This window comes from Serinus canaria, chromosome 5 (assembly GCF_022539315.1).
Source record: "Serinus canaria isolate serCan28SL12 chromosome 5, serCan2020, whole genome shotgun sequence".
NCBI lineage: Eukaryota > Metazoa > Chordata > Aves > Passeriformes > Fringillidae > Serinus > Serinus canaria.
In genome coordinates, this window is record NC_066319.1 from 55,278,883 (window position 1) to 55,293,223 (window position 14,341).

Genomic DNA, 14,341 nt, shown 5'->3' on the forward strand with positions numbered 1-14,341 from the left:
CTAACAGTTTTCCCTATCAGTTGCTTACAGCACTGCTATATTTAAAAAACTGGCAGTGGTAAGTTTCCCCCAGAGCACAGCACAGAGTATCTGCCCAGAGATCAGCTGAACTGATGAGCAGGATGCTTCTTTGAAATACACTCCAACAACATTCCTCATCAGCCAGGCAGCACAGCAGGAGCTGCTTTCTATCACATCTCCATCTTTAATGCCTTCTTGGTGAATAATAACTTGGCTCAAAGTAGCGCTGAGTTGGAAACTCCAAACCATATCTGCACTTTGGGCCCTTTTGTCTCTCTGTCTCTTATCTATGGAAAGGTCTAAGTGCATGAACACATCCACCCATTACAAGTGGGTAAAAGGAAAGTGTGATGGGAGCAGTGAGTATTGCAATTGACCTCTAAAAATTTGCACCCTTTCTTCCTTTAAGCTATTCTTCAGCTACCAAAAACCAATCTACCAAGGTGAGGTTTATGCCATGTACTCAGTGACCCTTCCAGAGCTCCCACGCTATGCCAGTAGCTTGGAACAGAGAGAGTTGCTCTGATGTAGGCTTTGCTCATGGGTAATTCCTGCAGAACCCTGGATGCTGACAATTTTAAACTTTCTATGCTGAAAGGCACAGACCCACAAAAGAATACTACATTTGACCTGGAGAATGCTTCCAAAATTGATAACTGGGATTAGGGGTGTGTAGTTTGATTAGAAGTGTGTAATATCATTAAGTAGAAAACTTAAGAGTTTGAAGTTTTAGAATATAGTAATATATATACAGAGCAAGATAAAAGTTTTAGAGTGGAGGCTAGTCTTTCTTCTTCATGAGTTTGGGTAGTATTTGTAATAGGACAGAAAAGTCCATATTGCAGACTCTGAGTGCTCAGTTATTGAGTTAAAAGTAGAAATAATTCAGGTGTCATTTCTTAATTAGATAGTTTAGCTTTAAAAGACCTTATAAGGAAAGATAGTTTTGTAGCTTGTTAGTAGAATGCTGTAAAACCCACCACTTGTAACATAAATAAGAAATAATAAACATCTAAGTCTGAACACGAAACACCGTCTCTAGCGTTTCAATCCTGACCTTGACAGAAGCAAAAGAAGAAGCCAAAAACCAGCACCCTGCGAGTGCTCCTCACTCCCTCACCCCACTGTGCCACTACCTTGAGCCTCCTGAGAATGGAAGCCACTCGTTTCTGGAGGTTATCCCAGCGCTGGTTGCCCTCGTGCACCATCTGTTTGAGCTTGCTGGCCGAGTCGGTGCGGTTCTCGCGGGCCAGGCGCCGGTACTGCTTATTGATCAGCTCCAGCTGCGTCAGGCGCTCGTGGATCTGCCGCTGGAACGCCTGCAAGGCAAAGCCAGGAGCTCACTGCCTGCTAACAGTCAGGATGTGGATATTATCCATCAAGAGAGATGGTGCCCTCCCCCTTAAAAACAGATCTTCCAACTGCAAAACTAAATCCACATTTTATAGACCCGTCTTTTAAACCATATGCTCAAACTTAGCTCACTAGGAGAAGAAAGAAAAGAATAAATAGCACAATACAAAAGTCTCTTGTGTATAAAAAGCAAGGCTTTAAACTTTTAAGTGTCTATTCAGAGTATTGTATTCTCCACATCAAAAAAAATTCTGGAAACAGACATCTAGCAGCTGCACACTAACCAAATTATTTATGTTCCCTACACTACCAATGCCAAACCAGTGTTTACCAGAGACTAAGGCATTTTGCACAGACAGTACGTATTCAGCAGCCTGATGCTGAGCATAAAAAAGGCAGTTAAAAAATTCACCTCAAATTTTTTCAGCTCCTCTTTTGCATGTGTGTACAAGACCTCTGAAGAGTTAGGCCTAGCTGCTATATTTTCAGATGCTTTTAGCCAATCTTCAAAGCGAGAATAGTCATCCAAAAACCTCTGCCACAGACGCCAGGTCTCCTCGATTCTGAGAGAGCAAAAACAGAAAGGTTTTATCACAAGCTAACTATCAACTCTGCATTCTTTTTTCCTCCTCAAAACTCAGTTTGTAGCAAAAGCTACAGCGTTTCCTCACAATGCTGCCACAGGTTTCTGTAGGGTAGGAACAGGAGACGTACTTCATTCGCCTTTCCATGGACATGGCACAGATGTTTCTCCACCGTCTGTCCAAGCTCCTGGTGGTTTGCTGGATGGAGTCACACTCTGTCTCATTAGCACACGCATCGGAGTCGTGCAGCAGGACTTCACAGATCTGGAACACGGACTCCACGCCCGCCGTGTGCTGCTCTATGTCTCTCTGCAGGTCCTGCCATCAGCAAAAGAACAGCGTCAGTGGGTGGAAATGTACAGTGTCAGTGGAAGGAAACATGCATGGCTACATCCCACCCATGCCCTTTCAAAATGCTGCAGAGGATGGGGAAAGAGCAGCTCCCGTGTCAGGAAAAGCTGGTTTGGCTTTAAAAAAGACTTGCAGGATGAGCTGTGCAGATGACAAAGGTCAGGAGAGAGCCAACATGTGAAAAAAGGGCTGTCCACTTTTGGTGTCTCAGTCTCAATCTTCTCACTAACAGTCTGGACAATTTTAATGTGCATTCAAAATCCAAACCTTACCTATACCAAAAATAAATTCTTATTAATTTTGACAGCACAAGATGACTGTCTCACATCAGGTTACTACACTGAAAGGTTCATCAGAGAACTCCTAAAGCAGTACTTGCATTTTATTGACTGATCACAGACTGCAGCATGAAACACAAACACAGAACACAAGTACCTGGTGTTACACTACCTTTCTTAATCCCTCTTGTATGGCTTCTCTTCTGACAGACTGTTTCAAAGGGTCTGGCAAAGGCCTTTTGTCTAATCTACACTATGGGTTTCTTTTCCAGAGCCTGCACCTCCATGATAGTCTGGCCTTTCATCCTGTATCCATCACTACTCCTAAAGTCAGTGTAATTGAAAGACAGAAAAAAAAAGCCTTATCTAAGTATTTCTTATTGAAAAGGTAGATCTGCACTATGCTACCAACTTTAGGTATTAATAAAATGACAATAGCCACTACAATGCCATTTTCAACCTATTTCTGGCTTTTCTAATGAAGGATACAGAGACTTTTGCTTGAATAACACCAGAGCAACAAACACAAATGAGTATTCTCCTGACAAAAGTGAACTAGAGTTCCCATTTAATGGTTTTTACTGATTTCAGTCAAGAGATGAAGCAGAATTGGTTTTGCTCTAGACTTCAAAAAAAAACCCCCAAACAAAATAAAACAAATAAACCCCTCCAAAACAGACACAGCTTGTAGTAAATACAAAATGAGTAGAAGGAAGATTTTCCCAGAAGTCAACAAGCTGCAAGGAGTTGAGAATCACTCAATGGCAGCTCTCAGTGGTTACATGGGTACCTGAATCCAGGGCTGAGCCATAAATGGTCAAAATATGGTTTCTGGGATTTGTAGTAATGAACAGCTTTATGGAATGTAGAAGTGAAATTCATTACATGGATGAGACTGCCAGAAGGAGATCCAACAGAAGCTTTTACAGGTTACTCAGGATTCACAGCTATTTACTGAGTCAGTGTCTTTTCAACATGCATCAGTGTCTTTTCAACACAGGCTCCACAGCTGGGTGCAGGCTCTGTCTCACTACTGGTACCTGGAGAGTGTCTTCTGAATTCATTACATTTCACTGGATTTACAGATGTATTAGTGAAAATAATAATTCTGATCACAGATTACAAATTAATTCTAACTTGTACTACAGGAATGGTGCTGACATGATCTCATTACTTCAAGCTATGACTGTGTTCATGGAGGAGCCTAGACAATCCTTGTTTTCCAAATGACCTGACTGCATGAAGTGAGACAAATATAACTAACTAAGGGAGAGGAACATACATGGAGCCCCAAGAGGTACCATTCCCTCAACTCTGCACTGCACTGCCCAGAGAGCTTAAACAGACTACACACTGCTAGATCGTTTCATTAGTGAAACACTTTTGCAATCTTAAATTATTATTATTATTATTCATGTTGTAATCATCATCTTTGAATTTAACAAACATGCCATAAAACACCTCTGTGGATACACAAGGCTTTTCAATTTCATTATTTAAGACTGCACTGGTAAAGCTTTTCCAGTCATGGATGTCAAATAAAAGAAGCCTGTAGGGCATATTTCTCACCATTGCTCTGCTCTTGCTGAAATAATTGTTCAGCTAAAACCAGGAAAGATCTTTTTACTTGACTCATTGAGACAAATTTTTCACTAATGCAGAACAAAAGCAGGTTTTCTTTTTACTGTGGTCTTTTTAGTCAGCATAGCCTTCTCATACTCAGCCTGCTAAAAAGCTACTGTAGACAGAGTCTAGAGGTGCCTAGAGGTCTGTATTTAAAACAGCATCCAAAAAAATTAAGTAGTGAGTAGCTCTGAGCAGCAAAAGATGGCTCTTAAAGCCAGCTAAAGCTTGAATGCTCATAATAAAAATAAATTAGTTTGGACACAATTCCTTTGTGCTCTATGCTCTGCTCTGCCTGGCAACTTATCATGGCCTTTGAGAATAGAAAAGGTTTGAATGAGAAGAAAATATTTCTTTGTTGTTTACATGACCATTCACAATGTAGATGGAACCATGAGAGGTGCTGGGCCAAGGCTTCTGGTGTTTGACCAGCTCCTGCAGTGCAGTCAGTGGGAGCCACCTCTAATCCTGACACAGAGGAACTGGCCCTTCCTGTGACATTTGGGACATGAGTACAAGGACAGCCACACCAACTATCAGAGAACAGAGTCCCCAGGTCTGGGTCACTCAGGAATCCTTAGACATGAAAGCAGAAGCCAGAGAGAAAGGATGGAAAGGATGGGAAGGATACCAATAAGTGTTCCTAAAGGCAGATGCCATAAAACTTCCAAGCTTCCAAACCTGACAGACTTATTCTTGATCTTTGGTTTTTGGGCAAGTTTTGCTATTTAACACAAAGGCCAGATGACAGCCAAGCACTTAGAACCTGGCCAGACTAACAGCACAGCCCTGAGCAAAGGATGACTCCACCTGCAAATCTGTGCTTTGGAGAAGTTCCTTTTCCTTGCCTGGCTGCTGGCTAGACAAAATTTACTGCAGGACTATCCAACTCCTCTCCTAAGATCCTCTGGTAAGCCACTGCCTTGGATAAATGCCCACAAACACCCAGCAGTGTGAGGTTGGTTCACACTTGTTGTCTCAGCAGGATTGACATGCCAGCTCCCCCAGCCCTGAGGGATCTTCAGAGCCTGCCTCTGATCAAACCTCAGCCAAAGGTGTGTCTGCACAAATCCACCTTCCAAAGCCCAAGCATCCTGCTCTGCCAAGCTTGCTCTGCTGTCTGCAAGGAAAGGACAAGAACTGGAGCCAGTGAGGGAAACACATGGAATCCCATCTCTTTGCAGAGAGCAGCATTCACGCCTTGTCAGTCGAAGTCATCCTCATGTACTCTGCCCACTGTCTGTGCCCTGCCCAGTCCTCAGGAAGTCTGCTGTACTGAAATGAGCAAATTTGCTTTTGTTTGTATTTTACATGTTTTCCTTGGGTAAAGGGGGGCAGGGAGACGTGAGAGTAACTAAACACACTACTGAAATAACAGCAAGCAAATAAAAATTTTCCATGTAACGCATCTTGGCAGGAACACGCCATGCAAAGCAAACAGTCAGAAGGGCTCGCTAAAGAAAAGAAACAGGTGATTTTATACCAGGACCAATCAGCAGCATCTTAGCTCATTTACTCTGGCTGCTGCTATTTCCCACCTGCTGTTCTGCCAGTCTCTTCTGGATTTCTTGGTCATCACAGATGTCATAAACAACAGGCTTGGAAAGCTCAGACTCAATCCGGGCCAACCAGGTGCGAAGGTTACTCATGTTTTTGTCCAATAGTTGTATAAAAGCAAATGTTTCCTTCAGTTTCTTCACCCTAAGTAAACCAGGAAGAACATTTTGTTACAAAGGTGGTCAATCAGTGGAAAAGATGCTGGCAGGACGTGATGACAGGCATGGCTTTATGAAGCCATGTTGCATCAAGCTGCTGCCTGTAAATCAGAGCTGTGTTTTAGTCAAAACCTACCTAAACTGGCTCAGCAGGCCCCTGCTCTACAGCTGCAAGAAGGACTTGGGTAAAGGCTTTAATGGAACTGTATAAGCAAGGTGAATTTTCATCTGCTAGGGAGCACTGGACATTTATCTAAGTGGAAATTTGCACAATAATTTGGCACAGTTAAACTAAAATGGGTATCTATGGTTTGATGTTCTTGCTGTGAATTTTGCTCAGTGTCATCTTTAGCAACCAACAAGCTCACACTAATCAACAAGGTACCACACTGCCAAGATAAGCAGAATCTGCACAAATCATCAGTCCAACACCCTGGCAAAATCACAGAAGCACAGAATGGTTTGGGTTGGAAGCGCCTGAAAGATCCCCTTGCTCTAACCTGCCATGGGCAGGGACACCTTCCACTATTCCAGGTTGTTCCAAACCCCATCCAACACAGCCCTGAACATTTCCAGGGATGGGGCATGCACAGATTCTCCAAGCAACCTGTGCCAGGGCCTCAGCATCCTCTGGATGCTGACAGGAGAGGAGAAGGCCTGAACAACAGCTACTAATAGAATTTGTAGCACCACAACGTTAAAGCTCATCTAAACACCACACAAACATGCAGAGATATGCCAGGCTCTCCTGACGAGTGAGAAATTAAAAAAACCAATCCTGATGGGGAGGGAGACTTGTGCAGTGGACAAGCAAATGAACCATTGAGACCATTTACTTTTCTTACAGCTGTTTGTAGCACAGCTCTCAAACTGCAGGCAAACGTTTTTTTACTTCCAGCCTTAGCAGCACATTCCCATGTCAAACCCCCATATCAGCCCCTCAAATTACCCACATAGCATGCTTTGATATTTTGGCAAATTTGTCTCCATGTGTTGGAGGAGTATCTGGTGAACTACCTCACTGGTCTCAAATTCTTCTTGAAATTCTCATTTACTGCAACTCCCAACAAAAATTACTAGAAAGGCAACACCAGGGTGCCACTTATTGCTACAGACATATTTCAGAGCTTGTAATCTAGACCTTGCTAGATAATGGAGAAAAAAAAAATCATTACTTGTATCAGACTTGTCTTAAACATCCAGATCACAAGATGAGATGAACTGTACCAAAAAGCACATATTTCTCCCCATGAACTGCAATGGTCTACCCTGCAGTACTATAAATATCAACACTGCAGACTCTGAAGTCAGATGAAATCATTCCACCCATGCCCTAGGGAAAGCCCATTTCTTAGCCAGCACTGCTTCCCTGTGCTGGTCTCCTGATCTCTAGTTATGTCCTTGTGCCTTAGGATGTGTTTTTGAACCTTGCATGTGATTTCTAAAATGCAAACTTACAAATTAAACATTTAGCTACTGCAACTATCAAGATGAGCCTCACTTACTTAAGTCAAGTGCAGCACAAAATTTAAGCCTGTATTGTGAAAAGGCTGAAACATTTCCCATTCATTGGCCACAGAGGCTGGGAAATGTCACCATATAAACAAAACCAGCAGTGGGACTGCAAGGACAGCTTGTACAAAGGGTTCACTGCATGTGCCCAAATAGAGGAGACTGTTGAGGGTCTGAGTTGAGCCCTGATGTACTTGGCAACACAGGTCTTGTGCAAGCTGGGACTGAGGAAGGGTGAGGGATGTGATCTCATGTAATGCAGGCAGGGACAGATTGCTCCAAGGCAGAAGTGCCCACACAGGGCACCTGGACAGTTTCCTGGCCCACTGTCCTGCCTGCTGCCAAACTAGCCTGGCAAGTTTTAGAGGAGAGTGGTCCAAACTGTCTGTAATGAATGGCTTTTGCAACTGCCTGATGGTACAGTGACAGAAGATATGCAGGCCACCTAATCCATAATGAATATGCCACTCTGCAAGCAACATCTGATCTTATTAACAACCTTAAGGTAACCAAAGAGGATACACACGTCAGCCAGACACTTGATTTAAGGTAAAGCACTTATGGAGGAGATATGGGAATGATCCTGCTGGATTTCAGTCCTACTGTTTACAGAGTAAGGCCAGAAAATTTAGGGTCTCATATGGATTAGCAGCATGGAAAGTTTCCCCTACCTCTTGTCCCAGAAGCACCAGACAGTACTTTCAGTTGTTTTACAAGGAGGGTGAGAAGAACACAGTCCTACACTGAAGCTCCTGGCAGGTATTTAGCAACTCTGCACTCTCCAAAAATAAAATTAGTATTGTCTGACTGATTTAAGTCTGCAAGCCAGCCTGAAGTATTTGGCCCAAGTCCATGGTCCACCTTGTTCCTCCCTTGCACCCACAAAGCTGCTGACTCTGGTGCAGAGCACCTGCCTCTGCCCCTTCTACACGGACTGATTGAGAGTAAACCAGGGGATGACAAAAGCATTTAGCTGCTCTTGCTTTTCTTAACAAGAATTTTTTCAGAACTCTGGTCCCAAGTTCAACCCTGTATGCAGACAGCATCTGGCTCCCAAGCAAACAGCTGCTGTTTAAATCTTGCTGCTTTTGATTTTGCTTATATTAAGTGGTACTCAATGAACATGTCATTGCACCATTTTCTTGGGCTGTCATGGGCTGGCAGTTATTTTACCCAGGAGAACTAATAATTCTTTCTCTGCCCCGTTCCCATCAGTTATTTTGGCTGCTTACAATGCTCAGCAGGGTCAGTGACTCTCAAGGCATGTGGCCCTCCAAAGGCAGGTGACTCAGGAACCCTTTTCCCTGGAGAGATGGACAATACAGGCTCTGTGCTGAACCCAGAATGGAAGAATCTGAGCTAAACATCTACACTGTAGCATTATTAACTCTGCATGACTTCAGGCCAGTCAGGAGGAAAGCAAGGCTCAATCTCTGCCCGGTCCCTGATTGTATTTTGTGGCAATTCACTTCCTGCATATCCTGTGATGCTTCCCACAACTGCTCTGGAGACAGGCACATGTAGGGACCATCTGATGGCACAGCTGACCTGCTGAGACCACAGCTTACTGTGCTGCTCAGATCATCTCTGCCTCCCTGGGCTCCCTTCTCTGCCTCTATCCACCTGCTTCCCATCCCTAGGCTGCATGACAGAAAAACTCACAGGGTGCTAAACATCTTTCTTCAGTCTGCAGAGTGGATAGATGAACACAGCCAAGGAAGTCCAAAGCAAAACCAAAGGATATTAGATATAAATAAATATATTTATGACTGAAAGTACATTAGATAAATTTAAAAAGCAACAGTTTTAGAATCCAAGTGTGGCTTTTTGCACCACCACTCCAGTATTATTTTGGCTTAGAAATCACTCTGATTTTCAAGTTATGAATGTCACCACGAGGATCTTTATCTTCTAGTGTTACCAAAAGCAATAGTCTCAAAGACAGCACCATTGTGGAACTGAGAGCTTGTATTTACTTTCTAGCAATTGCCATTAGAAACACCATTGTAATTAAGTCATTTAGTCTGTTATTTATTCTCGATAGAATTTGGCATTTGCCAGTCATTTAAACACCCTTAATGCTCTAAGCCATTCATCTCAAACTTGAGCTAAGCAGCCAAAGAAGAACAAAAACTTAAGAGAAGTTCACACCAGTGCAGTGCATAAATGGGAAGGCAGCCTTGTCCAGACATTCACATTGGCTGATCTGCTCCTGTCAGCAGACACAGAGACCAAGGAAAAGGGCAGGGTTCTACACTGAAACAAGAGGCAAACTGATGAAAAATATGAGCATCCTCAATTTGCAAAGAAGTCACAGGTAACTGCCATTTCCCTGGCTCCAGCTCGAAGAAAAGAGTGAAACTGACTGATTACATCAACAAAAGTCTTCAATTGCAACCACCATTCTCAGATGCATATCTGCACCCAGAAAATATTCTTACAAATCACCTGATCTTTGCATGAAAGAAACTTCATGTACTCTTTTGAGGTGTATCCTGACCATTTCTGGGGAAAGACAGACCTTCTGGAAGCTGGGTGGGAGTGCACAGTGCAAGCCTCCAAGCCTGGGGGCAGAAGATTCCTGCCAAATGCAGGTATCAATCACCCAACACACACAGTGAATTAACAGCACTAAAAGTTCAAGTGCAGCAAAGAAAACCAGCTTCTTCCAGAGAGTGGAAGGTGCCACCACTGTTGATTGAATTCTTCCTCTATGAAGTGTGATTCTCAAGTTAATTGAGACTGGTCAAACAGGAAAAATTTCCTGTTTACAAGAAAAACTCCTTATCCATTGTTCACTTCCCACTGAGAACTCACCTGCCACAATTCAACATGCCTCCAGAAAGAAACAAAAAGTAATAATACAAAAAAAAATACAATAAAAATATCACCACTAATCTTAAAAAAACCCGACAAATTCAGATTTATCTTGTCTTTTGCAATGGGCCAAGCTAAAAAAATCCATCCTGATTAGCACTCAGACACATGCTTAAATTGCCTGGAATAAGCCAAACAAAGCCAGTTTTAAAATATTTTAATCTTTACACCACAACAGAAGTGGCAGAAAAAGAACAGAAGTAGGAGATTATAACTACAAACTGGCTGCAAAAGTGAACAGAAGGACTAACTGCTTTGACTCGAGATTGGATTTGGGTCTTAATACCCACCATGAAGTTGCCAGTATTGGGTTACAAGAGAAAAGTATTAAACTGTCTTAGGCTGAATCTTTGCACAGCTCCAGAAATACACAGTATATTTGTAGTAACTACTCAGGAATTAGCTAGCAGTAGGAGGAGCTTCCAGGTTGATCGAAATGTATTCACACAAACAAAAAGAATTACAATATGCATGTCCTATTGCATTGTTTTAGCTGTCAAAATGCTGCAGGAAAAGGTAGGGGGGAAGCTTAAATAAGGTAAATAGCAGCATTCATATTTTAGTGCCTGAAAGAACGAAAAACATCCTAACATCTATTCCAAACTCTCCTTCACAAAGGCAAATGCCACCAGAAAAAGCGACTCCGTGCATGTCTTTTGGAGGAGGAGGAGGGGCTGCAATGGCCCTGCCAGCTGACAGGATTGTTTACCAGCGGCAAAGCAAATGAGATGCACAGCCCAGGAAACCTTTGTTCAGTGAGTCGCAGGGGGAGGTAACCCTGTGAGGGACAAAAGACGCTCTGGAGAGGTGATGCCAAAGGCAAATCTCAGGCCTTTCTCATGGAAGGCGAGGCCATTCTGGGTCCGTGCCGGGGCCGTGCCAGCCGCCCCGTGCCCCGGGCTGCGTGCGCGCACGGAGAAGCGCAGGAGGCTTTGGGGGAGGCTTTTCTCCCCGCCGGCGAGCCCCAAGGTTCTTGTCAAGGCTCTCCGCCGCCTCGGGTGCCAGCCCCAAACACAGCTGATCGCAAGGCAGAGGCCCGTGAGCACAATTCCTGCTGCTAACGTGCCGCACTTCCCACTCGCCCAAGGCGAGCTGCAGCGGGGCGCTGGCGCAGCGCATCCATCGCTCCCCCCCCGCGGCCGCCGGGTCCCGCTGCTCCGCCAGAACCCACCGGCACCGCGCACCCACACGGCACTTACGGTTCGCACGGGAAAACCATTCCTCAGCCTGCAAATCCCAAGCTGCAAGGGGGGACCGTCTGTGCGACCAGGCAGGCATGGCAGAGGAAACCCCTCCTCCACAGATGCCCTATTTATTCGCCGCTTTAGCATCCCGGGTGTGGGGGGGAGGCTCGCCCGTTCTCCTCCTCCCCGACCCCGAGCTGGGGAGACACCGGAGCTCGCTCTCTCTCTCCCCCTTATTTTAACCCTTACGTTTTGCGTTGGGATTTTACCTGGCGAACGGCCGCATCCCTCCTCAGAACAAAACCACCAGAGCTTTATTCTGACACGAGGGAATTGTTAGCACGGGAGGAAGGCTGCCCGCGGCTGGCGACAAAAAGGTTGCGGGTTGGAGCCTCCGGCACCGAGAAAGGTGGATGCGGTGCTCATTTCTTGGGAGAAAGAGGGATTATTGAAGCCTCAGACCCGGATGATTTTGCAGCAGAGTCAGTCTGAAGCGAGCCCAAAAAAACGAGCACACATACATCCATGCACAAGCAATACGCACAAAGATGTATCCTTATTTCCCCTGCGTTCTGCTCTCTCGCCTTTCCCATTATATCCCAGGTATTTAAGTACGAATTAAATCTCCCACACACTAACCTGTCCTCTCTTTAACCTTCCAGACCAGGCAGAAGGCCTCCACTGCAAATAGCCTGTTATACCAGAGGGCAAAATAACCCCTAATCTTCATTTATGATATCATTCGTTTGTGGAAAAACACACTGTCATGATTTCTGTGTGTTATGATTGCCAGAGATCACAGGGTGGGAAAAAAAAGGCGGAAGTCAGAGAACCTTGGGTTACAAGTCACTCCCCACCCAGCCAAAATCAGAAAAAAAAAAAAAAAAAAAAAAAAAAAAAGAAGTTGTGATAATCCCACAAAAAATGCAAAGAATGATTTTGAAATCAAAGGTTTTTCAGTATTCAGGTAATTTTCCACAGACCTGTACTGACTTGCTGATGGCTCACATGGCAGAACACACAGTGCCTGTGAGGACACAGCACACTGTGAGAGTGCTTTGGGCATTTGCACAGGTAAATCATGCCCAGTCACCTTCACAGTTTATTGTCCAGAGTGGTTCAAAACCACATTTGAAATGATTGCCCTGAGTAAATGGGGAAATGACCCCCAGCTTTGCAGGCAGACACTGGGAGTGAAGATGGTGTGCAGAAGACAAGGACTCCCCTTGCACTGCCAGCTGCCCCTGCTCCCTGCACACATTGCATAACCAAAATAAGCCCAACCATCATGCCTGAGACAATAATGAATTCTGTCACAGCTTTTACACTGAAGAGAAGTGTAATCCTCAAAGGACAAAGAGAACATGGAAAGAAAGCAAGCACTTTGTGAGTGAGATTTCAACCATCTACATATTGTGCATACCAAAAGAAAAAACAAACCCAAGAATGAGATTTTACAGTGTTATTGCCACAAGCCAGCACAATTCTGCTGGACATTGCTGCCTTGTTTACCTGGGGAGGCCTCCCTACAGCATATTTTGGTTCCCTTGCCATGCAATATTGATTTGCAGCAATTTAAAAAGACCTTTGAACACAGAGTGCACCCACACTGATTGTGGGCTGCCAAAGGGTAGGACAGTACACCAACACATGGTGCCTGATTGTCTGCCCTGCCAAAGGGTAACCAGTGTGGTGGAAAATAAATAGAGACCAGCTGAAGGGTGTGCTGTGAACTCACTTGCTCTCCAAACCCATAATCCAGGGCTTGCTGCTGCTGGAGTGACTTTTGGGGCAACCCAGCCACAGTGAGGGTGCAAGAGAGGAGTGGGAATTGGCATCTCACTGCACTCCCCATAAAACCTCCATGGACCCACAGCACAGCACAAGGTGATGTCACTGGAGACCTTCAACTCCTTCCCTTTTTTTTTTTTTTTTTTTTTTTTTTTTTGCAACCTGAGAAGTTTCAGTCTGTTTGGGAATTTCAGCCCCTCCCCCAGGGTATGCAGGAAATGAGCTGAAAACACCTTCAATCTTCCAAGTTCTCTTAAGGAAGGTAAGGGCTGACTTGAGTGTGGCAGTTTAAGATTTCTGGACAACGATGATGCTGGCAGCTTGCAAACACAGGGTAAAGACCCAGTTGCCAAGAACAGCTGCATTTAAAAGAATGAGCAGGCACATTTGACCTTGCTTGCTTCCCTGAATTTTCATGCTTGCTTTAAAGGTCACAGTCATTTGAACCCGTTCCTGCTACATACACAAAAACTTTGCTTTTCTTCACAAGGTTGAAGACATAGACTAGACCCACCAAGTAAGACAACATGAATGTGCCTGTAGCCAGAACAGCTGAGAAATGGCACTCCCTTTTCACAGTTTGGAAAAAAAGTGGCAAGAGCTGCAGGATGCCCAGAGGTACAGAAATGCAACATCAGCTACTGTAGAGACTGGTCTGCAGACCCAAAATTCCTGGAGACAGCTCCTGATGAAGCTGGTGGCTTTAATGAAGGCTCAAGCAGCATCCAAAGCTTTGCACAGCCCCAGGCAGTGCAGACACCTTCCAGGGACACGGGGGTGCTCCTCCAGCCTGACTGCAGGCACTAAACAAACAGCAATGCAGAAGGAAAACTTCTGCATTTTCCTTTTCAGCAGGGTGGGAAGCAAAGTGAGGAGTTAGAATCAGTGCTGGATGGCCCAGGAAAGGGAACATGGCCATGCATAACACAGTTCTTTGCTAGTCCTTGCCTGTAGATGCTTGGCCCAGGAGTGCTGTCCCAGAGCATACTGAGGATGTAAATCCCACTCCATGGGTTTTTGGTTGTCTACCACCCTCAGGCAGCCTGTGCACT

General features: G+C 44.6%; 1 protein-coding gene across 5 annotated transcripts in view; it reads right to left on the reverse strand.

The window, feature by feature from the left end:
- SYNE2 (spectrin repeat containing nuclear envelope protein 2) overlaps positions 1–14,341 on the reverse strand; it is a 176,297-nt gene that overhangs the window by 13,705 nt on the left and 148,251 nt on the right. For all 5 annotated transcript variants that reach the window (XM_050975904.1, XM_030240808.2, XM_050975902.1 and 2 more), the window contains 4 exons: positions 5,749–5,911; positions 2,089–2,276; positions 1,787–1,937; positions 1,158–1,340 (listed from right to left, as the gene is read on the reverse strand). In XM_050975904.1, the coding sequence (XP_050831861.1) occupies positions 1,158–1,340; positions 1,787–1,937; positions 2,089–2,276; positions 5,749–5,911 (685 nt within the window). The remainder of the gene's footprint in view (positions 1–1,157; positions 1,341–1,786; positions 1,938–2,088; positions 2,277–5,748; positions 5,912–14,341) is intronic.